General features: G+C 39.4%; 1 protein-coding gene across 7 annotated transcripts; it reads left to right on the top strand.

Annotated features, from left to right (window-relative positions):
• The first annotated feature begins 729 nt into the window (after nt 1–729).
• thoc2 (THO complex 2) lies at nt 730–23,923 on the top strand. 7 transcript variants are annotated; one of them, XM_055043492.1, is made up of 39 exons: nt 732–879; nt 3,572–3,627; nt 3,890–3,981; nt 4,287–4,338; nt 4,439–4,509; nt 4,814–4,935; nt 5,013–5,146; nt 5,388–5,548; nt 6,145–6,237; nt 6,415–6,570; nt 6,785–6,957; nt 7,076–7,271; nt 7,351–7,389; nt 7,492–7,622; nt 8,109–8,210; nt 8,884–8,968; nt 9,456–9,549; nt 9,647–9,727; nt 9,823–9,919; nt 10,233–10,350; nt 10,441–10,620; nt 10,743–10,907; nt 11,006–11,281; nt 11,393–11,534; nt 11,620–11,777; nt 12,415–12,543; nt 12,649–12,780; nt 12,888–13,072; nt 13,953–14,128; nt 14,220–14,322; nt 15,287–15,660; nt 15,840–15,898; nt 17,384–17,419; nt 21,482–21,613; nt 21,773–21,839; nt 21,923–22,068; nt 22,263–22,333; nt 23,019–23,065; nt 23,162–23,923. In XM_055043492.1, exons 1-38 carry the CDS (start codon nt 815–817, stop codon nt 23,044–23,046), a joined length of 4,677 nt encoding a protein of 1,558 aa, XP_054899467.1. In that variant the 5' UTR covers nt 732–814; the 3' UTR covers nt 23,047–23,065; nt 23,162–23,923. The 7 variants fall into 7 exon arrangements, 5 of the variants coding, with proteins under 5 accessions (XP_054899465.1, XP_054899469.1, XP_054899467.1 ...); XM_055043491.1 differs by having other exon boundaries at nt 23,159–23,923; XM_055043490.1 differs by having other exon boundaries at nt 731–879; nt 23,019–23,923.
• Nucleotides 23,924–24,515: the final 592 nt, after the last annotated feature.

Genomic DNA, 24,515 nt, shown 5'->3' with positions numbered 1-24,515 from the left:
ATGGGGGCCCAAGTAAAGCCTGTGGCTTATTATACACTGGGGGAAACCCTGACCACTTTAATACTCACAGTCATAGACAGAATTCTGAATCCAGAAAGGCTTTATTTTGCATTCCTCACTGGGATCTAGGAAAATCCAAATCCATAGTACAAAGAAAAAGTATTATTATTGCAGGATATAGAGGTGGGGAGGAAGTGTCCTGCTGTGCTTACAAGGTGAAACTTTATTATCTACTTACAAACAGTTACACTGCATGAAATGTGACCCAGAGAAAATACAAACAACAGAAATGTATGAGTCGGCATTTGTCTATTTACATACTTTCAATCAATGCTTTTTTTAAAATATAGGACTGGTTGATCTGTAAATCTGAACCTGATACTACTTGGGCCCCTCATTCCAGCAGAGACAGATGCAGAGTTTGCATATCACAGTTTACAATATGCAATATTCTCTGGTATAATTCAGACACAGTGCACATTTTCTGACTAACAAGACATGCATTATTTTATTTTATTTTCATTTTAATTAACTATTGTAAAGGTCATAAATATTAACACTTCTTTACCATGTGTCTATATTAATCTACGCCAAATAGCAGCTCAAATTAACAGTAACTTTGGATTGGTAAACTTAAAAATGAACGTTTCTCTCACCTGCTACTTAAAGTGTTTGACCATTGTGTTTTGTGCTGACATTTCTCTCACAGTCCCACCATGCAACAGCCAGCTAGCATTGGCGGCTAACCGCTACATTTGACCCTGCAGTGTGTTCCATGATGCTCAACTAGACATCCGGACAGTGTGTATGGAAGATGGCGACACTTATCCTCCCCGGTGAATGGATCAAAAACTGGGAAAAATCAGGAAAACACGAATTGTGAGTACATTCGAGCGTCAATAAACCTCATCGCAATAGAGGGTTTTTATTGTTTCCGTACAACAACAACAAAAAAAATTAGGGCTAGCTCTAAAACGCCCTGCGGGCCAGTGTTAGGAATATGCTAGCCGTAGCAGTCGAGGAGTAACGTTAGCAAACAGTTTAAGTGGCCTAACTTGCATCGCCGTAAGGAGATGTTGAACGTACATATTGTAAGTAACTTGAAGATAAAATATAACAATCTGACTCAGTTTTATAACATTTTGAATTTGACGTATTCGAGCAAGCTAAACACATCTGCTCGCTAAGAGACTAGCTAAAATTGTAAACACGCACCAAGCTAGTTAAAATCCACCTAGCTAAGTCGAGTGCTAAATTTATCTGATCCCTAGTTTGTAAATAAAGTGAAAAATAGTGCCAACTTTGGGGGATTGTGGCCCACTGACGTCCTCCAGACGAGTGATTGATAAACAGCCAGTAGAAAAAAAAACTTTGAAGACAATATTTTATTATGTAAAAACTAATAAATCGTGTGGAGGGAAACAACGGAGCTTGATGCTACGGCTAGTTAGCAGTAATGTTAGCTTCGTTATTGGCGGTTTCAAACGCTTTATTTAATTTTCTTTGCTTTTAGCAATTTTCTAAAATCGAAATTACGATTTATTATTAATATAGCCTATCTAATCTTTCCAATATAATGACTCGTTGAGGAGATACAGAGATGGTGCTAAGAAGGTGATAGCATTTTGTTTTGACTCTCAATCGTTTTTTTTTATTAGCATCTGCTTTTAGATGCATTTTAAGAAATAACAAATTGGCAATGGGAGCTAGTGTAAATTTCTAATTCTTGGTTTTCACCGACGGAATATCGACAACAAGCATCAACTTTACAGTATTCAAACAGTTACCTTTGGATCATCCATACCCCGTGATCGATTATGCTTTTAGATTTGGGACAGAGGGATACTCTCACAAGACTAGAGACGTTCTTGGGACGAGTGAAGATTTACCAGATTTTTTAATAGATCCATCTGTCATATATGTGCTGTTACACACAGCTGCAGCAGCAGTTAGTAACCAGAGGCCTCGCATATTTGAGAAAGGCCTGCAGTTGTGCTAAAGCTAAAACTCCTAAGCTACAGGCTTGTGTATGTGGCTGATTTACGATGCATTCACACACATTTGTTTTGCACCACTCAAACGTGCAGGTCACATTTAAATAATTCTCTTCAGTTAAAGCACCGTTACATTAATGTGTGTGTTTTGATGTAGTGAGACATTTGGAAAAGACATTCAGAATGTTGCTTTTGGCAGCAGATGGCAAATGAAGTGAGGGAGTTTCCATTTTCTGTGTTGTAGTTTGAGTGTTTTTCTAAACCATTATATTAAATCTGGAATGCTCTGCAGTAAACAAATAGACGTTAAAAGTGATTGTGAACAATATATTTTTATTGAGAGTTGAGCCACAGTGAGGTATGAAATGTATATTAAATTTAAGCACCTTGTATGTAGCGATTGTGCCCTTATTTAAATGTAATAGTTTAAGAGACAAGTATCCACATTACTAGCAATTCACCCCTTTGCTAATTCTTACCCTCATATACGTATAGGCAGATTATGGAAGAAAAAAAAAAGTTGCTTTAAATCTATGAAATTCGTCAGATGAATGTGAAATGTCCCATTGCACAATGCTCCTTTTGGTACAGTTTAAATTACTTTTTGTTTTAACTTTTTACTTGCATTTTTTTCTGCAATACATTATGCAAAATATCATGACTAAAGTAAAGATCACAGGGGTCCAGTTTGTAATTATTTAGCTTTTTATTGTCATAGTTTTGAACAAGAGACAATTCAGCCCTTTGCCAATTAAATATGGAATCCTCTGCTGTAAACAGAGCAGTGAAGTTGTTCAGAACTGCTGTCACATATGATTTGACGTTAACGGGGAAAACAGGTATATTTTTTCTGCTCTCTTAAAGATCCGTAGGTGCCATGAAAATAGTAATTATTTTTGTTTCAAAGCCAGTAATGATTTTGTTTTTAGCTGCCTTTCGTCTCTAAAAACACTTCAGAATGCGTTTTCTTCATTGGAAACCAGGTCATTTCTCAACTTTTGCGGTTAACTGTCGTCACTGCACTGTCGCCAAGTTAAGCGACTCCATTGCCAGTTTTAGCGGCTTTATAGACAAATAATTGGTACTGACCAAAATCGGCAGATCTGACTTTTTAAAGATTAATGATCAGCCAGAAAACTGCAATCGGTGCAGAATTAGAGTCCATCCAACTGGCCAAATATATTATTGACATGCAGAGGATGAATGAGCTATTTTTAAAAATCGTACCAAATATTTCACCCAAGCAGTCCTTTGTGACATCCCACACTGATTTTGCTATAACTGTTGAGATTAGATGCATTTTCTTTCTTGTTTGTGGGTCGTTGTCTGGCTGTAGAGTTCATGTTCACTGTGCAACTTGTTTTCAACAACCATGAAGCACATAAGGGCATTATCTATCACAGAGACGTTATCTGCTTTGGTTAGCATTTGGCCTAAGTAGCAGAATAAGGTGAAACTTGTATGGAAATATGTTCTGTAAAATTGATTTTGTTGGCTATTTATTTCTTGATTAAGCTGTAAAAAACTATTCTTTGTCATGTTAAGTTGGATCTCAGTTTGTGTATTTTGCTTTCCAGTGTGCAACTCTGCAAAGAGCTTACAGAGAAAACTGATCATGGGAATGAAACTAAAGGTAAGTTGGATAATAATTTCCTTGTCGATGTGAGTCTGGCTGCATAAAAAAACTTTCAGAATGTTCATCAATCATTTGAACGTTTTCTGAATATTGCACAGTCCCTGTTAAAATCTTAAGCTGACATTAGAAAACCTTATTGCAATGATGCTCAGATAAAGTCTGTTAATCCAACCTCAAAACATTTCCAGTCTTTTGTTTCTGATAATTTGAACTGTGTACTTTCTCATGTGTTCTCTGAAGTTGTGTTTTGTCTCTTTAGACATACAGGCCGCTCTTTATGAGGTCTGCTCGCAGGTTGTCCAGGGTAACCTGAAAATTGATCTCGTTTCCGCTGTCCTCGGGGAAATGATGGTAGGAGTATGTCCTCTTTTTCATGCAAACCCTCCGCTTCCATGAAGCAGAGCAGTAATAACGAAACAATTTTCTTTTGCCACTGTTCAGTTGCAACATTTTTGTGAATTATAGCTTTTTTAAAATTAGGAATGTAATAATTTTATGTTCCTTTTGGCCTTGAATAAAATGTAATTGAACCACCAAAGCTATACTAAAGTTTTTAATAGGTTTTGCAATAAAAATAAATCCACAATACAGTTTGCTTTAATGAGCCATATTTCTTTATTGTTCTCATCTTAACGTGCCCTTGTTTTGTTTTTCAGGAACTCAGAGATGATTTGCCATCAATTTTAGCAGATGTGTTCTGTATATTAGGTATACTATTCATTTTGAAATAAGTTATTCAATTTCATAAAGCAGAGATCGATATCTTTATCATGCTCTCTTCCTTTGCCACCACTTTCTTTTATATCAGATTTAGAAACTGGTGCACTAGAAGAAAAGAACAAGCGGGACCATTACACTCATTTAGTGGGAGCCTGTTTGGTAAGAGCTTTTACCAACATTTGATTTTGGTTTAGCTTTTTTAGTGACTGAAAATGCTGCATGTGTTTCAGAGCTTCTCTCATGTCTTGTTTTGAGATGAACTGGGTTGTTAATACTAGTCAATTTTCTCAGCGTAGCAGCTGAAACATTCCTGCTCTTTGGTTATTTTTTTTCCATTGAAAGATGGATGATATGAAAAATTGGTCATTTATATGAGGCATTATTTACTGGTATTGTTGGTACTTCAGTATTTGTCATCTAGTATTTACCTTTCCGACTTCCATCCCATGTTTTACTATGTCAGTCTTTTGTACCGGAGGCCATCCTGAAAGAGCGACTCGACCCAGAGACCTTGGAATCTCTTGGATTGATAAAACAAGCTCATCAGTTTAATCAGAAGATTGTAAAAATCAAGACTAAGCTATTGTAAGTAAGAGCCGTCCGCCTCTTGTTCAGCGTGATGCATGTCCAGGACTTTATTTTTTCCCAACTTTTCTTTTCAGTTACAAACAGCAGAAGTTTAACTTGCTAAGGGAGGAGAACGAGGGCTACGCCAAACTGATCACAGAGCTCGGCCAAGACCTGTCTGGCAACATCACCAGCAACCTCGTCCTGGAGAGCATAAAGTCCCTCATTGGTGCTAATGTTGAACTACCTTAAGCTATTTCATTAAACATTTATAATATTATTTCAATGTGAGCTACTAATAGCCGGATTATCAATGATGATTGATCGTACCGCTATACTCACCATCGATTACAGCTGTTTTCAACATTTGAAAACATCGACAAGTTTTCAAATGTTGATAGTTTCCGAAGTGTGTCGTTTAAAGCAGTTTCTGATTGTTGTCTTCTTCCACCTCTTCGTTTTCACCATAGGCTGCTTCAATTTGGACCCTAATCGGGTTTTGGACATCATTTTGGAGGTGTACGAGAGCCGGTCTGAACAAGATGAGTTCTTTCTGTCCCTCATCAAGTCCTACATGTGTGAGCCAATCACCCTCTGCCATATACTGGGCTTTAAGTTCAAGTTCTACCAGGTGAGTGAGCGGGAAGTCCAGGGGTTTGGTGTTGTAATCCTGAAATTTATGATTTAGTTCATTGAAAGCTGAATATCATTGAGAAGTTATTTTATTTCAGTAACTTCAGTCAAAAATGTTCACCTGGCCTTGAATAAAATGTGCTTCATTACACAAAAGTTATGCATTTCAAATGTTTCTATTAATTTTGGTCATAGCTTACAACTAATCTTTTTGCAAATACAGCCACTGAACTTTCCATTATCATGTTTGGATACATCAGTCTGTGAAAACCTCTTGATTTGTAACGTTTTGTGACGTTTTGTGACTTATTCTACATGTGGAGCGTGTGCATTGCTTTTGACAAGACGACTCTACAGTCTTCTCCATGACTACGTGAAAAGAATTAAACATTTTTGGTCTTTTGTAGTAACTTTCTCAAAAACTGTAATATGGATTCTGATTGTCATCAATATTAGAGCTAAACTAAATCTATTAAAATATATTGTGATTTTCCCTGAAAGCTCAGATAAAGTAAAATAACCAGATTTAAAAGCGGATTGTTTTGCATGTTTTTTATAAATAATGTACTGACCTGTCGTGTGATTTTTGTCCAGGAACCTAATGAGGAAACTCCGAAATCTCTTTACCACATTGCTGCTGCTCTCCTGAACTACAAGCTGATAGAGCTGGAGGATCTCTATGTTCATGTAAAAAGAACTGCAACTCAGATTCTAAAATATTGATTTTTCTTGGTCCCTTACTGGACATTTCTAATGTGTTAAGCAACTGCAACCCTTCAGTAGTTAAAAGAGGCAAGCCTTTGCTTTAAGTTTTTTTTTTTTTATTCTCCTCTTTAAAATTTTTTCTGGGTTCTCCAATTCCAGCTCATGCCAGTAGATGCCACCATTGTAGAAGAACACAAACGGGAGATTTCAGAGGCCAAGCAGATCGCTCGCAAGCTGGTGACAGTCGTGCTTCCCTCGGAGAAAAGTGAAGACAAGGAGAAGGAGAAAGAAAAGGAAGAAGAAAAGAACGAGAAGGTGAATAACTCATGTTCATTGCCTGTTTTAGGGAGACGCTCTCAGTCAGGTTCGACTCCATCCTGCTTCGCTAGAAATGATCAACTGGAACAGTTTGAATGATATATCACTGCAGTGTGGCCCCTGCTGTGCTAAGCTTCGTAATTAATGTGCTCATAATTTAGCTCTAATTTATCTTAATTATTTGAATAACCATTCTTTCTAATTCCTAAAGCCACCTGACAACCAGAAGCTCGGTCTTTTGGAGGCTCTACTCAGGATCGGAGACTGGCACCACGCCCAGAGTATCATGGACCAGATGCCGTCTTTTTACGCTACTTCTCACAAGGCCATTGCGCTGGCGCTGTGCCAACTTGTACACCTGACCGTGGAGCCTCTTTACAGAAGGTACACGTTATCGTGCCGTACAGATTGCGCAGTGTTTTCCCACAACAGCCAGACAAAAACAATGAATTTGAGAGCTTTGATGCCAGTAATCCCTGACACGATGCTGTGTTTGTTAAAGAGCTGGCGTTCCAAAAGGAGCAAAGGGCTGCGCGTTGCAACCGCTGAAGAACAAGCGGGCTCCACAGCCCACCGAGAGCTTCGAGGATCTACGGAAAGATACTTTCAGCATGCTCTGCTACCTGGGCCCTCACCTCTCCCATGACCCCATCCTCTTTGCTAAGATAGTACGATTGGGCAAGTCCTTCATGAAAGAGGTAATGCCACTTCCTCGTGTATCTTCGCACTTACGTGATGGTGTCCTTTTGACCCATTTTCTACGTTTTTGTTTCACAGTATCAAACTGACGGTAGACCTGAAGTGAAAGATAAGATGGTTAGTGACTAAAAATCCTCTGAAAGATAACTGCTCATGAAACTGTCCGCCTAAGCTCAGTGCACATAAATCCTATTAACACTGAATGCATATTTATTTCAGGAGATATTGTTGAGCTGCTTCCTGAGCATCGCAGATCAGGTGTTGCTGCCCTCTCTCTCTCTTATGGAGTGCAACGCCTGCATGTCTGAGGAACTATGGGGCCTGTTTAAGCTCTTTCCCTACCAGCACAGGTAAAGACCTCGAAACGTTGAACGGAGCTCTGTGACATGTTGAAGCTCAGCATCTTGTTTTATATCTGAAACCCCTCTGATAATCCGTTCGCTGAAACTTTTTGTTGAATTTTAAAATTTCATTTTCTTTGTACCGGTTCCAGAGAAAAGGAAAGAATTCAAGCGCATGTTGCTTTTTTATTAACATATGAAAACAGAATTTTCTCCCATTTCATAATTGTCTACTGTGGGTGCATCAGATAAATTGCAGCCAAGATGCATAAACTTTTGATCAACTATTAAAAAGTTTCACAAGTAAACAAAGTAAGAATTCAATCTTATATTGATATTGCTAATTACTTGCTTTGTCTTGCAATAATTAAAAAAATAGATGCTTGCAGATCTTGAAGTTGTGGATTGTTCTGGCGATTCCTGTCGGTGCTTTATTATCAGTTTTATATACCAACTTTCTGTAAGTTTCCTTTCTCTCTGTGTTTGTACTCTAAGGTACCGGCTTTATGGACAGTGGAAGAATGAGACGTACTCCGGCCATCCACTGTTGGTTAAAGTAAAAGCCCAGACTGTGGAAAGGGCCAGATACATTATGAAGTAAGAAGATTCTTTTCTGTCAGTTTTAAATACTAATATAACGTTAGTAATTCACTAATAACAAGTGAGTTGTTGTCTAAAATGTATACCTTTCTGGAACTCAATCGTAACATTTTAAATCTCTAACTCTAGTGTTATTTCTTTTTCTTGTCTTCATTTTGGGTGGAGATGTACTTCAATGTTCATGTTAGGTATTTATATCGAAACTGAAGAACAGCAACATTAAACTAATTGTGTCATTTTAGTTTCAGTGTCTATGCATTACATTTATTTGGTTTATATTTAACCTTAGTGAGGTTACTAAGTATGTATTTTGTTAATGCTACATAATTACTTGCGAAGCTCAATTAATTAGAATATTATATCAAAGTTAATTTATTTCAGTGACTCAATTGACTAAATGAAGCATATAAATACCCAAACTGATGTTTTTATGTCAGTACTTATTGTTTAATGCCTGCCATAAAAATATTATACTGAAATATAGACTTAATGACAAGTATGTTAAATGTCAAAAGGTATGTTGAATCTGGCAGTCATCATCTGAGCACACATCCTAATTGGCTGAGATTTATCTGTTTTGTCAGTGTGTTTTGCCTGTCTTAAGTGTCTCACATTTTACTGTGTATTATTGCTGAAATCACCTTATTTCTATTTTCTTTTTTTCCCCCAGGCGCTTGACCAAAGAGAACATAAAACAGTCTGGACGGCAGATTGGCAAACTGAGCCATAGCAACCCCACCATCCTCTTCGATTACGTTAGTATAGTTGCTTTGTCTTGAATTGTTTGGATATTTATTTTATTTATTTATTTTAAAGTATCATGCTTGCTTCATGTGGGTTGTTATCATTGTTGTTGTTTATGTTGTGGCAGTCGTCCACATCTGCTAATTTGTACCTGTTTGCAAATCATGCTTTCATTAGTCAAAATAAAAACTGGTTTGGAAAACTCCATGAACAAAATATTTAAAATCAGTTAAACTGTTTCTTTTAGTACAATGTGTCATTTACTATAAATTGTTGTTTTTAACACCTTTGGAATTGAAATTGTGTAAGATTATGGAATGTTATCATCTGTATGCCATTAGGAGTAGCTCGAGGGTTTGATTTTTAGTTTAGATCCTTGAACCTTTTCTGCGCATTTACTTTTAAAAATAGCACTTTTGTTTCGCTCTGCTTTAAAAATAGCAGCCGTTATCAGTTCATGCACACTAAATCTCCTCTGCCGTCTTCTTGTCTTATCAGATGTTGTCTCAGATCCAGTGGTACGACAACCTCATTGTTCCGGTGGTGGACTCATTGAAATACCTCACATCTCTCAACTATGACGTCCTGGCCTGTATCCTGCACTTTCTGCTCGTAAATGTTTCTGTTAATTTCTTAGAAGAAAAAAAGAAGCCGTGTTTCTGTGTTGTTCCCCTGAACTCTGACCTCAGATTGCATCATCGAAGCTCTGGCCAATCCCGAGAAGGAGAAGATGAAACATGACGACACTACCCTCTCCTTGTGGCTTCAGAGTTGGTGTTTTCGCTTTAAGAAATTGCATGAAATGCAGAGATGAATTTTTGACATTGAGTGTATGAGTCACATCTCTGTGTTTTTGTTATTCAAGGTTTGGCGAGTCTGTGTGGAGCCGTGTTCAGAAAATACCCGATTGAATTGGCTGGCCTTCTGCAGTATGTTACCAACCAGCTGAAGGCGGGAAAAAGGTCAGAAAAACCTAATGTGTCCATATAGAAGTGTGTTGCCTTTTGCAGCATTTCACCATGATGCATTCATTATTGAAGTGTGTGATAATAGCTTTACAGCATACGAGAATCTTGCTAACATAAACATTTGTGATGTATGCTAATGTTAGGCATTACCAAGGGTCACTTGTATATCAATTCAATTTGCAATGCAATATTCATTTTGTTGAAAACAATAAGAAATGGAGATTTTTGTAATTACATGAAATTGTTGATTTAGAAGACTGTCTAGCTGCTGTCCATGTTTTTCTCAAGTGGCTTTTTGTTGTTGCAGTTTTGACTTGCTGATTCTGAAGGAGGTGGTTCAGAAAATGGCCGGCATTGAGATCACAGACGAAATGACTTCAGAACAGTTGGAGGCCATGACAGGAGGAGAGCAGCTGAAAGCTGAGGTACAAAAGTCTGTAATATCATCTGTGTGTATTGGGGATGTGTGTTTCCTGCAGTGATGTCGGTATTCATAAATATGACCGTGTTCACAGGGCGGCTACTTCGGCCAGATCAGGAACACAAAGAAATCTTCTCAGCGCCTGAAGGACGCTCTGCTTGACCACGAACTAGCGCTGCCGCTGTGTTTACTCATGGCCCAACAACGAAATGGAGTCGTTTTCCTGGAGGGAGGAGAGAAGCATCTAAAACTCGTGGGGCATCTTTATGACCAGGTTTGCACCTCCTCTATAGTCTATTTTTAAATACCTTTGAGTTTCCACACTATAAAAATATTCACCCTGAAGAAACATTTGTGACTTTTTTTTTTTTTTTTTTTTTTTTTTTTGTTTTTCAGTGTCACGACACACTGGTGCAGTTTGGTGGCTTTTTAGCCTCCAATCTCAGCACAGAGGATTATATAAAGCGAGTTCCCTCCATCGACATCCTTTGCAACCAGTTTCATACCCCGCATGATGCTGCTTTCTTCTTGTCGCGCCCCATGTACGCACATCAGATCTTGGTTAGTGGATCCTCAGACCATTAAACTTGCTCTATCACCTATTGTGAGACCTAATCTTGGATAATCGGTTCAAATTCTTTTATTTTCCAAAACCGCAGTCAAAATACGAGGAGCTGAAGAAGGCTGAAAAAGGCAACCGGCAGCAGCAGAAGGTCACCAAGTACGTGGCGGCATGCGAACAGGTGATGACGCCGGTGCACGAGGCTGTGATGTCGCTCCATCCGGCCAGAGTCTGGGACGATCTGCGGCCTCAGTTCTACGCCACCTTCTGGTCGCTCACCATGTATGACTTGGCCGTGCCGCATGCTGCGTATGAGCGGGAGGTAAACAAGCTAAAGGCCCAGATCAAGGCCATCGAGGAGAACTCTGAGATAGTAAGTATTCGTTTAACTGGAATGTGTGCCGGTTTAATTGACAAACAGAAATCAGAATAGCAGAAGATAAAGAGCTGTTCTGACATTTTTTTTTATGTTTTAAATTTTAAGCCTTTAAATAAGAAGAAGAAGGAGAAGGAACGTTGCACAGCCCTGCAAGAAAAGTTACAGGAAGAAGAAAAGAAACAAATGGAGCATGTCCAAAGAGTTCTGCACCGTCTCAAGCTGGAAAAAGACAGCTGGTTGTTGACCAGTAAGTATCTTTAAGCACACGTGATTCAGTCTTCAGTCTTGTGTTCGTCTACGATCTCATGCAACTATAAAAATTATCATGGCAGAATCCACAAAGAATGAGACCATAACAAAGTTCCTGCAGCTGTGTCTGTTCCCTCGCTGCATCTTCTCCTCCATCGACGCCGTGTACTGCGCCCGCTTCGTCGAGCTCGTCCACCAGCAGAAAACTCCAAACTTCTGCACTCTCCTCTGCTACGACAGGGTAAGAGATTCAGGAAACCTGAGAGAATAGTTCAATGCTAACCTTGCTGGGTTTCTTCCAGCAGAGCTTCATCGATTTTGAGATTTATTTTTTTATTGGTTATAATTAGTGTTATGGTTACTAAGCCACATTACCCACTCGTAGTGGGTAATGTGGCTTAAAAAATCCAATTTTAAGATTTTTTTTTCATACAAAATGCAATTTCTGATTTTGAGTGATTTTAAAAAATATATTTTTACTTGAATTTGTTTCTGAATTTATTTTTTCCCCAAAAGCTCCCTTTTATTTCAATCATCCCTTCTGTAAGTTGTATTAGTATTAAAGTATCAGGCTATGAGAATTTTTATGAGTCATAATATTAGCAGGAAATGGTCACAATTTCACCAGAAACATCACAAAATTAAGAGAACTTGTCCACAATTTGATAAGCATTACTAAATATATCTCATTTACCCAGAATGCATTGCAGTATAAACATGACGACATCGTGTTACAACCTTTTATTTAAATTGATAAAAACAGCCCACGTTATTTCGACTGTGTTGTTTTTACATCTGAAATAAACATTTCTCAAACAGAGCGTATTGTTGCAGCTGAAGATGGATCCCTTTTAAAGCTGTGCTGGATTGTTTTGCAGGTCTTCTCTGCCATCATTTACACGGTGGCCAGCTGCACAGAGAACGAGTCTCACCGCTACGGCCGCTTCCTCTGCTGCATGTTGGAAACGGTGACCCGGTGGCATAGCAACCGCGCCGTCTACGAGAAGGTTCGCAGCTCTGCCAAATTTCTGTATTTATTTGCAATTACTGACATTTTGTCAGATATTGTCAGCGGGTATTTGATAAGTTTCTCTTTATTGCACAATTTTTAGGAGTGTGTGAATTACCCAGGCTTCCTGACAATCTTCCGAGCCGCAGGGTTCGATGGAGGAAACAAAGCGGATCAGCTGGATTACGAGAACTTTCGGCATGTGGTCCACAAATGGCACTATATGCTGACTAAAGTGAGCTGGCCTTTTCATGATTATCCGTTTTCTTATTTTTAATTATAACAATCAGAGAAGATGCTGCATTTTCATGAATATTTCTGATCGATTCTCTTTTTGTCCAGGCTTCAGTCCACTGCCTGGAGACAGGAGATTACACCCACATCCGGAACATTCTGATCGTTCTTACCAAGATCCTGCCCTGCTACCCAAAGGTCCTGAACCTGGGCCAAGCGCTGGAGTGCCGGGTCCACAAGATCTGCCTTGAAGAGAAGGATAAGAGGCCAGACCTCTATGCCTTAGCAATGGGGTAACACAGCATTGTGTGCTCCATGTGGAGCCTTTAGCTAGCATCTTTTTCTTCAAGCTTTGAAATGACACAGAAACATACACGGAGTCTCTTGAGAACCTTTTGCAACTAACATGGCAGGACTATAGCTGAATTACTTCTAAAAATAAGATTTTAAATCATATCTGTTTGGGAAAATTTAATTGAGTTCAAATTTTGGTCTCTTCTAGCTTGTATGCAACATTGTTCACACTTTAGCAGCCAGTCAGTCTGAAGGAAGTTTTTAATGTTAGGCAGCAACTAAAAATGAATCCAGACTGATGTGGAGAGGAGGGCAGTTCTGACCAGTGAGAGCCTGACCAAAGCACTTCAGGGTTAATTACAGGGGACTTCTCTGTGGATCACATTCCCACTGCTTAGTGACTGACAGACATTGTAGCTTTGAATTCTTCAGAAAATGAAGAAATGACAGATTTCTTCCATTTTTAGGGATCAATCCAAAGTTTCTAACCTTTAATTCAGAACAAAGAACAATAGTTGATCAATTTACAGAAGCAAAAAGTGAGATTTTCAGCTTGGTGCCCACTTCCGACCCATAAATGGATTTTTCAATATTTGAGCTATTAGCGAGACGTTTGGTTGATTCAGAACATTTTTTTTGACTGAATTTGAATCCAATTGGTGTTCTTCTAATGAAATAGTAATATTTTATTTAATTGCAAAGAAAATCAGAGGAGCTTGTTTTGGCTCTGCAGGTAGTAGACTTCTAACAATCTGTCTGTGTTGGTAAATAGGAAAGTTTCTGCCCAGAAGAAGAAGAAGTGACTTGCTCTGTGTGAGATTCAGAAGCTGTTTTTGGGGTTTCTCGTTCCTTTGTGCAAACTGCGTGTGCGTCTTGCAGTTATTCAGGTCGGTTGAAAAGCCAGAAGGTGCACATGGTCCCTGAGAATGAGTTCCACCACAAGGACCAGCCAGCTCGCAGCGCCACGCCGGCGAGTCAGCAGAACGGCCCTGGAAGCACCGGCAAGCTCACCGCCAACACCAGCAAGACCGAGGAGGGGGGATTTGAAGACGGGGGTGAGTGATTAATAACTATTTATTACTGTCTGTCTATTGTAAATCCGCCTGCCTGTTGAATTTCTAATTTATGCGACGCCGTGTTGTTCAGACCGGGTCAAGGATAAATCTCAGGGGACCACAAAACCAGTCAACAAAGCCAACAGCACAGCAGCCAAAGTGACCACCAGCAATGGAAACGGTGCTCTCAACAGGTAACCTGCCTCACATATGACATGGAAACATAATCCTTACAAAATGTATTTAGCTGGGTTCACTCTCGGTCTTCAAAATTGTGGAGAATATATTCCAGGTTTGCATAAGTGTGAAAAGATGACAAAATACTTTGGATTTTTTTTCACATTTTTACTCCCCGTTCAGCGATAAGATCTATCTATTTCTCACACTCTTTTCCTTTGCCGTCAATTTAGTGATCCATCTGTTAGCCATCATCCATCCTCCCATCTGTTTATTTTCGTGCATCAATTTTTCCATCCAAGTCTCTGATCCAGCCACCATTCATCCTTAATTCACCCATCCATCTATCTTCAATTATCCATTTGTTTGACTACCAAACACCCATCCATCTACGTCTGTATTTTTGATAGATTTCATCTTTTACGTCTGACCTAGGGCTGCGTCATAAATCAATTCATAAATTTTTTTTTTAATGAAGATTTAATGAAAAATCTGGATTTATTATTCCATCAATGCTCTTCTTGGGATTTTATTTGTCAGCCCACCCAAGGCCTAAAATTTTGCTTTACAGTCTGTAATTATTCAGACTTTGGCTTCAGGTGAGCTGCCAGAATGAGTGATTTGAAACTAGAGAAAGTTTTTGAAAATATTTTCCATCATTTTTAATTTCTTTTTCAGGAAAAAAAATTAATAAAATTGGAAATCAGATTTGGTATGAAAAAGAATCTTAGGTTTTTATTTTTAAGCTCTCAATAAAACCATCTATGGTTAAATTGATCGTATTGTTTCTACTATTAAAACTCATAAAGAATCCCAAGAAGTCCCTCTCTGAAAAAGCATAAAATTTTAACATAAAAAAATTATGCGGGAACCCTGACTCAACTTTATCAAGTTTTGTCTTTATTTAACAATTTCTGTTTTAGTGTTTGAAAAACTGCTTCTGAGTGATTTTGTTCAAGAAAACCTTTGATCTGCTTGCAGCACCAAAGCTGTGAAGGACGACAAAGAGAAGAGCGGGAAAGAAAAAAAAGAAAAGAAAGAAAAGACGCCAGGCAGCACTCCAGAGACAAAAACAGAGAACCGCAGGGAGAAGCAGAGAGACGAAAGAGCGGGAAAGGAGGAGCGGTTGCTGCGCGAGGGTAAGGAGAAGACCCCGAAAGCAGACCGGGAGAAAGTCAAGCTGGACGAAAAGAGCGGCAAAGACGACAAGGCCAAAGCCGGAAACGGGGAGCCAGTGGAACCAGCCAGAGACGCCGTCAAGGAATCCAAGAACAAGGAGAAAGGAGACAGGAACGCTGCGACTGCAACCCTCAAGTCACCAAATCCGAGATCCGATTCGGCCGAATCTGAGAGGGGTAAGAAGCTGTTACGCTTTTGTCCTCCAAAGAAATCAAAATTTCATCCATAATGCTCTTAAGTCTTAAATTTGAGTTGGTGAAGCCTGCAGAATTAAAGGTCAAAGAAGTGGTGGGGTATTTTCATCATGGATGCTGGCCGTACAGACCAACAACTTCTGCTTTTCTCGTCTCTGCAGATCACAAAAGACGAAAGCTCGACAGTCACTCGTCCCCATCCCACTCCTCATCTGTTAAGGTTAGTATGGCCTGAGGAAGGCTGTGCCCGTTTCTTCTCTGTCTGCCGGAGCGTTCCCTGCCTTGCACATTCCAGCAGCTCCGAAGATCCTCCTGGGAGCGATGTCGCACCGCAGGCACGGCATCTGGAAGTCTCCACCCTGACCCATGGGAGTTGGAAACCATTCCATGGACTTGAGCTGAAAATTTTCCAGAATTGGGAGAAATCCTGAAGGACTTAGTCAAGAGAATATTATGTATATTATATATTTTCATATTGGAAAAAAAAATGCCTATTTTCATATAGAAGTGAAAGCAGTCGGTGTGCCTTCGGAAGAATTTTTTGACCACATTTCTATATTCCTGTGGAGTTCTTTTTTTTTTTGTGCTTTTTAAAAAAAATAGTATTCCCGCCCCGTCAAGAAGTATCCAAAGGCGAAGTGTTTTTTTTCTCCGACCAGGAGTCGTTTCAACCAGTCGAAATAGTCCCCAAGAGCTTTTCACCTCCATTTTTCTGAGCTCTTCCTTCCTTAACGCGATGTAAAGCACCTCGGTGTCCCCCCGGAGCCCGCTCAAAGACGGATGGTGTCCAACAAACCTCTCCGGCGGCGCCTCCAGAGAGCCTCCACGTCCGAGCCCCCGGCCTCTCTTCCTTCTTCGCTTCTCGAAATGGCCCAGGCCACCACTGGCTTCGCATCGCACCGAGCTCGTCCGGACGGTCCCGTCGCTACGCTCAGCTCTACAGCTTCCAGCCGTCATCGCATCCGCCGCTCCTGGCAAGCCGTACGCGGAAGAGAGAGCCGCCAGCGCCCCGAGGAAGAAGAGAGAATGAATGTTGCGAATCCACCAGAAATGCTGTGGAAAATAAAGCCTGCCCCCTACAAAGAGAGTGTGAGGGAGAGAGTGGGTGAGACCCGAGTCGTCTGGAGCCTCGGCCCAGCCACTGGCAGCTTGTGATAGGCATTTATTTAACCCTTCCACGAGAGAAATAGCCTCCATGTGTCTTATCCATTCCTGAACTGTAAGTGACAGCAGCAGTTATCTCTATAGGGATGCACTCCAAACACACACAGGCACATAAATGCACTTACACACACACCCAGACACACACACACACGTACACCCACACAGACACACACACACACAGTCGCAGATAATGACCACTATTAACAGCACTCGCACTTTAGAAGTATCGCTATATCAGCTACGCTGCTATAGCAGACATGTTAAGACTTACACCAGTTTTCACACATTCTCAGGGTTTTTCTATTAGATCTGATCTATTTTCTAAGTGTTGACATTCCAGATGTTGAGTCTATGAACTCTCCTCTATGTAATAACTTTGTCAAAGCCTCAGTTCCTGAAGGTCAGAGATCAAGGGAGGAGTTTGCTGTTGGATCGGCCTCTCCCCCCCCTCCTCTTCCTCTTCTACCGACTTTCTACTGCTGTCTGACAACCACCTCCCACCCCCTCCCAGCTCATCTGTCATCTCCATTCATCCCTACAGGACAGTAGCAACGAACTCAAGGATCCTACAACCAAGGTTTGAACCAGCTCTGCTACTCTTATTTAGTCTTTTTGGAGTATAAAGTAGTTTTAATGTGATTCTCCAATTGTTGTCGCTTCAAGATCGGCAGTATTCATGTCTCAGGAAATGCTGCGCACAAAAGTGGTGGATAATCCTGAAGTGGAAAATAAAAGGATGCATGGTTTTTCAAAAAATTTTTACAAATAAAAAATTATGTTAACACTGACATGACACTGTCATAAACTTGACATAAGAGCAGTATGAAGGAGTCTTCATGAATGTTTATATCTGTTATGAAGTGACTTTTAATGCAAGTATGCATTAAAGTGCATAAAAAGTGTCAACTTAGCATTATTTGGTAAATAACTATATTTTTTATGCAAAGTTGCTTTGAAACATACATTAAAGGTCAACTAAAAGAGTCAACTTTGCATTAAAAAGTGTCATTATTGACCCTCCAGCACATGTCCGGTGTTAAGTCATGTTTACCACAGAGTCATGTCAGTCTTACACGCAACCCTTCAAATGAAACGTCAACAAAGTTTTATTTTTACTTTTTTGCCACTTTTACTCTGATTCTCCAAAATAAAATTTAGTGCAGCCAATTGCCTCCAGGATTCAATGATCAAATTTAAGTGACTGGATTTCAGCAAAAACCTGTTAATCAGACATCAATCGAAGTCAGGTGAGCCCAAGTCCAACGCACCTGAGTCGGATCAATGGCTCGTTGGAAGTTGCATGAAACGAACTCTTGTGGATCGGACTCGGGCATCATTGATCTAAAATATGTAGAGCAGCGTGTCGGGTTGGAAAGTACTGGAAGATGAGGGTTTTCTTTCCACTTCATATTTATGTCTGTTAGTTTGAGATATGTGCAGTTTTTTGACTGCTTGGTAGAAAAAAAATTTGTTTTGGATGAACAAGGCAATTATAGCTAGCTGGACATTTAAATTTAGTAACACCATGGCACTAATGAGCAGAAAACTAATTATTAGATCTGGTATCTGACCATTTAAGCCGTCTGCCTCCTGCTGTCAGCTCTACTCTTTTGTCTTTTTTTTTGATGAACCAAGGAGTTTAGATCACATATTTAAATCAGAATTCCCTGTCTTCAGTTCCTCTACCCAAGTGACATCGTTAAAAAAAACAAACAAAAAAACAGATTTTGTTCTGGATCTTCTTTTTTTTGGTTTCTTTTTTCCTTATCGCAGGTCCCGTTCAGTCAAATGATTTTACCATCTGTAATTGTAGATTTGTACGCTCCAACATCTGTGGCGATTGCTGTTCTAATTAGACTGTTTTGGTTTCTTGGTGATATTTTTGTTTGTGTACTAGCAGTAGTAAATTGTTTCCCTTATGGATAAATCTTCTTGTATCAATGGGCTGCTGTAGGGAAGAAAGGGGGGGAAAACCTGTTGCCACAGAGGAGTAGATTTCTGCTGATAAAAACTCATGAACGTGAATTTCATTTTAAAAACTAAAAACTTTGCAAGATTGAAGGGTAATAATTTCCTACAATGAAGTGCATACATTTGCAGTATTAAAACGTAACATTCTCTGAAATGGTAAAGTCAAAAATTTGCAATAAAAACCTCAAGTTTACAGAGGTTATAAAGTCAGACAGTCGTGGCAAATAAAATCCCACAAGTCCTCTCAGTTGAAGTGGTAAATTTAGGAGAGGTGCATCTGGATGTTGTCCAAAGTGGAGCATTAGAACAATTTCTCCATGAACGCCTTGGAAAAGGATCTGCAAGAAACTCCTGGGACTGCGAGGAAGGAGCTGTAACCCGGCCGCTTTGGATCTGAACCCGGAAGATGTTCTGATGCAGGAAAATGGACTCCCATTTACAACTTGCATTTTGGGAAATGTTTATTTTTTTTCCAACAAATTTCTGACTTTACACTGTCACAGAATGTCTTAGTAAATGTATTCATGTATTATGGAAAAGGTTATTTTTATTTCTTGCAAATGTGCATCTTTTTTTAGTATCCGTTTCTTTTATTTTGTAATTATGTGAAAACAACAAATTTCTAAGGAGTTTTTGTTGTTGTTTGGGGTGGAGATTAACTCCTTCTTGGCAACATGGATGATAATGAAGTGTGCTTATTGGTTTAAGGAGTCCACACACACACACACACACACACACACACACACACACACACACACACACTGGTGTGAGGAGGACAGGAAGCCAGTGAAGAGAGCGGAGGATAAGGGGAATATTTGCTTGATCTCATCAAGATGGTAGCTGCAGTTTGGGTCGTACTGGAGCCTCTGCAGGCTCAGGAGAAGCGAAGTGTGTTTACAGTTCTTTGGACTGCAGGAGAAAAAGATCTGGGCTGAACTTTCACCATCTGAGAGGGAGGGAATGAGGCAACGTTTGAAACTGCAGCAGAGATGACAGGAGGTCTTGCAGAAATAGTTGATATGACATTCAAAAACGAGTCGGGGGTCCATGTGTGGGTTCTTACTTATAATTTAGAGATTTAGAGACATTTTCTTATTGAATAGCTTGTTTTTTCTTTCCCAGTTGCTTGGCAAGACAAACACAGATCTTGAGGTGTTTGCTTGACATTCTTCTGAATTCAGAAGTGAATCATTTGGATGGTCCAGTTCTGTAGAGGTCAGGTCTAATAGCTGCTCTTTTGTTTTGTTTTTACTTATTGAGTTATATGTTTCTAATGAACATTTTTGGATCAAATGCACGTTCTATGTTTAAAAAAGAAAAGAAGGCCAAAGTCTAAGTAATGTTTAAATTTAAAACTGGGAGTTCTCTGTAAACGCCACATAAAGGAATATTCCTCATTTTTATGAAGTTTTCCTGTTGGCATAGAGAGTCTTCTGCTTTAGACACTTTATTCTAGTTTGCTTATGAAATGCAGAATATAGCGAAATATATTTTCCAATGGTCAATGCAAGTGAACCCATTTGTAATTATTCAGTCACATAAAGAATCACATTTTAGGATTTGATATTTGATACTCCCACTGAGCAAACAGTGGAGAAAATAGTAAAACTCTGATATTTCTTATCCCATCTCTGAGATCCAACATACAAAATATTCAGATTTAATGATATGATCAGATCAGGTTTTGGATACATTTAAAAAGATTTTCTTCCTCGTTTACATCTGTAGAACTCGATCTGTTCAGATGGAGGACGACATTTTATTTCTTTTATGTCTCGTGTGGAATCTCTGATTCTTATTCCTTGAGTGGTTTTTTTTCAATGTTGAATGTTTGCGAAGCAGAACGGCACCAGCTGAGTCGATCTGTTTAGATTTGTGCAGTTTTCTAGTTCCTGACTGTGTGACTGCGTCAGTACTCCTGAAAATCCCTTCCTTACTTTACACAGCTGTTTGACCTCACAGCTGTTTGACCTCACAGCTGTTTGACCTCACATCTGTTTGACCTCACAGCTGTTTGACCTCACATCTGTTTGACCTCACAGCTGTTTGACCTCACAGCTGTTTGACCTCACATCTGTTTGACCTCACAGCTGTTTGCCTTCTTTTCTAATTGGTTGCATTTTGAGGCCATTTTGTACAGATGACTTTAAGACCAAGGCGTCTTGGAAGTGGAAAACAAGATGTAGAATAGAAGATGCATTAAACTGCAAACTCTCTAAGACCACAGCAATGGGCCATTAAAGCTACAGGGATTAAGTAAGTTAGAGGACCTTGAAAAAAAAAAAAAATCAAAGACTAGTATTATTGACGATCCCTAATGTGATTGGAACCGTCCTAAAAACCAGAGAATCTTAACGAGAGATGAGTTTAAAAATCAATACAAACGCGGAGAGGAAGACGAGCGCAGCGATGAGTCACTGGCAAAACTGAGTTTATGTCAATAATTTGTAAGGATTTCTTACAGCCTGATTACGTTCAATAGCTTAGCTATATTAAAATTAATATAATTTATTTAAAAAGAAAAGGTGTCTGAATTCGCTGCCTGGACGCAAAACAGATACCAACGTCGTTAATGTCGTCTTAGAGCGATGCACATCATTCTTGAGGCTTCGGCAGCAGAGTCAGGCTTCAACTTGTTTGTGTTCTGTTCGTGTGGGATTGTTTCCAGCAGCAAATCAACTTTAATTCAGTTGCCCGGTCCAAGAGCAGAGAGAGGGAAGTGGAGAAGAAAGACACAGAGAGCGTACAAGGCCGATCCAAAGAGAAGAAGGAGGAAAAGGAGCGGAAAGAGAGAAAACGAGTGAGCGCTTTACGCTTAAAATACTGACCAGTTAGAGACCAGACGGGGGGAAGACGGTTGTTCAGCTCAGACGCATTCACCTACCAGCGGCAGAACATTTGAGCATTTTTAAGCGCAGCACTCGTCAGCAAATGGCTAACAACGTCGCTTCTCTTGCAGGATCACGGCGTCAACGACCGCGAGGCCAGCCAAGAGTCCAAGCGGAGGAAGGACGAGAACGGCACCAGTAAGCGCTTTCTATCCCGACGGTGGTCGGCCGTCTCCAGTCGACCGCGGTTGAACGTGACGGCGGGACCGTTCTCTCCGCAGACTCCTCCAAAAACAGCCAGAGCGCCAGTCCTTCCTGCGACTCTCCTCTGACGCCGGAGAAAGAGAAGACCAAGAGGTCCAAATCCTCCAGCAAGGAGAAGGCCGAGTCCGTGAAAGCCGAACGAACGTCTTCCGGAGGCAAGAAGGTCAGTTCATGGCAACACTCACGAGTTACCTGCATTTGACGAGCCTGTTAAGATAAAAAACAAACAAACATGCGTTTTATTTTATTTGCATAAAAAAGACTTTCGGACGTGCAGATTTTCGCATTTGTGAAGTGAAAGAAAAACATGTTGGTATCATATTTATTTGTAAAGTGAGCCTTTAATTTGTCCTTCAGGAGTCCAGACATGAAAAGTCTGAGAAGAAGGAGAAGAGGGACAGCGCCGGAGGGAAGGAGGAGAAAAAGCAATATCCTTGAGTGAACAGTGACTTGAAAATCTTACTGGTAATCTCTCTTGTTTTTTTCCTTCTTTTTTGTCAAGTTGTATATTTCTGACACACGGTCTGATTTGGATGCTCGGCTTTACTTCGGCTTTTCCCTCGTCTAAGCAGCCACAGTTTCCTGTGTTGTTCTGTGCGTTTATGAATCTGTCTTGAATTAGCTTGGTTTTTCTTTTTGCTTCCATCGTGATGTCGTTTCTTGTGTTTCTATTCGGCCGTGTTGCTCAGGTCCGACGAGTGTTGCTGTGTAAGACAACAGAACTGTTTTACAGATTCATCTTCTAGCAGCTCAGAGTGTCTAACTGAGGTGATATTTTCCAAGCTGCGTGGTTTTGTTGGGGTTTAAACCCACCATGTTCTCTGTGACTTAAACCTGATCTCTGGTGGGTGAAACGTTTTGCTCTGCATGTTGACAATTTGCCCAAACTCTTTCAACAAATCAGCGTTTTTGACTGTTTTTAGATAAACTTTCGAAGATGAAAATTAAAAAATTGCAAATGATATCAAAGGAAGCGGTTCTGGTTCCCACCTGAGCTTTTTTTCCCCCTCTGGATATTGATGGAGCACATTTTAGACAGTCGATAGTCCCACGGCTTTTTTTTAAAAAAAAAAACATTTTTTTAAGTGATTCAGTTTCCCTTAACGATCACACTCATAAGTCGTCCGACAAGCACAGATAATGTGCATTAATCAGTGAAGGTAAGAACCATTCAGCTTCTTTCTCATCAACTCTCAATCCTCCATCTTGGAGTCGCCTGATGCATTTCCTTTCCTCCCCTTTCTGTGCTGCAGCAGAAATGGATAAGCTGTACTTTTATCTGCAAGACATCCACAACTCCACCTGTACCCCTTATTGACTTTCATTCTTATTTTCCATTGTATTTTTCTTTACAATTGTTTTTTTTTTCTTGCCCCATGCCTGTTGTTAGCTGTGGTTAATTCACACATCACCCAATTATTCTTCCTGTTTCAGACGATAAACCAGCCGAATAAAATGTTTCTTTTTCTTTTTTTTTCTTTCATATATATAAATATACATAAAATAGTTTGGGCACAAGGTGCTGCTGTAATCACAGTGTTACTCCTACCAGAAATGTGGTTACTGTATGAAATGATCTTTTGATAGACAATGGTCATGGATTCAATAATCTCATGTTTGAAAACTTTTTTTATTTTTATTTTTGTACAATGTCGGGCCTTTGCTTTTTTTCTTTTTGCTTGTTTTATTGGATATAATCTGCGTTTCCATACTCACTTACCTCATATCCTTTTGAGCTACTTAGATCCTTTTATTTATTTATCTTCACATTTTAATCTAAGTAGGACAGCAAATATAAGTGAGGAAAATAATACCTAGGACCAGTTTGTATATTGTGTACAATAATAAAAAGCATAACATGAAATTCGCATCATGTTATTTCATTCTTTTTCTTTTTCCTTTTTTTTTTCCCCGTGTCCCATGCAAGTTCTTCTTTGAATTTGTGTTAATCAGGTTTTTACATAATTTATAAAAAAAACAACAAAAAAAAAAACAGAAAAATGTCAGTTCAACTTTGATTCAGATGTAGAATTGTAAAGAAAAATTCTGACGCTCTGTACTCCAAATGCAACTGTTTCAAAAATGGCCTTTGGAGATTTTATCTGCTGTACTCAATGAGTGTATGTTTTGTTTTTGTTTTTTTTTTTAAAAAAAGAAGAAAAAAAAAAGAAACTCAATAAATAATAGTTTTCTTGGTGTCACTTTAACACTGTGTCTGTCCTTTTTCTCTCTGCAACACTGGAGACGTTTGATAATCAGCATGAATGTTCGGCCAAACAGTTCACCTTTTATTAATTGATTAATTGTTGAAGCCCAACAGTAATCGGGTCTGGGTTTTACTTTTAGAGTAGTAATTAAACCTTTCTTTTCTAAAAGTATGAACTGTATAAGTAAGAGAAAATAGCTCTTCACATTTTCCTTTTTATGGGGTTTCTGTGGGTTACTTGTCTTGCCTTAAAGAATTTCTAATCTGAAATAAATCCAAAACATTTTCTATACACTGCACATTCAACACTACTGATATTTGTTCACTAGTGCCTTGTATCGGTGCCACACAGCTTTTGCAGTTTTCAACGAGCGTCAGAAAAAATTCTTAAATAGTTCTGTTTT

Source organism: Poeciliopsis prolifica, unplaced genomic scaffold (assembly GCF_027474105.1).
Source record: "Poeciliopsis prolifica strain line A6 unplaced genomic scaffold, Auburn_PproV2 SCAFFOLD019, whole genome shotgun sequence".
In the NCBI taxonomy this organism is placed as follows: Eukaryota; Metazoa; Chordata; class Actinopteri; order Cyprinodontiformes; family Poeciliidae; genus Poeciliopsis; species Poeciliopsis prolifica.
The sequence above is the reverse complement of the archived record's forward strand: the minus strand, read 5'-3'. Positions and strand labels throughout refer to the sequence as shown.

Bases quoted from the DNA above. Each gene is read 5' to 3' on its own strand.
- thoc2 (XM_055043490.1), top strand. From the start codon at position 815: ATGGCGACACTTATCCTCCCCGGTGAATGGATCAAAAACTGGGAAAAA. The intron at 9,920-10,232 runs GTCAGAAAAACC...TTGTTGTTGCAG, and splicing joins CAGCTGAAGGCGGGAAAAAG to TTTTGACTTGCTGATTCTGA. The intron at 13,073-13,952 runs GTAACACAGCAT...TGCGTCTTGCAG, and splicing joins CTCTATGCCTTAGCAATGGG to TTATTCAGGTCGGTTGAAAA.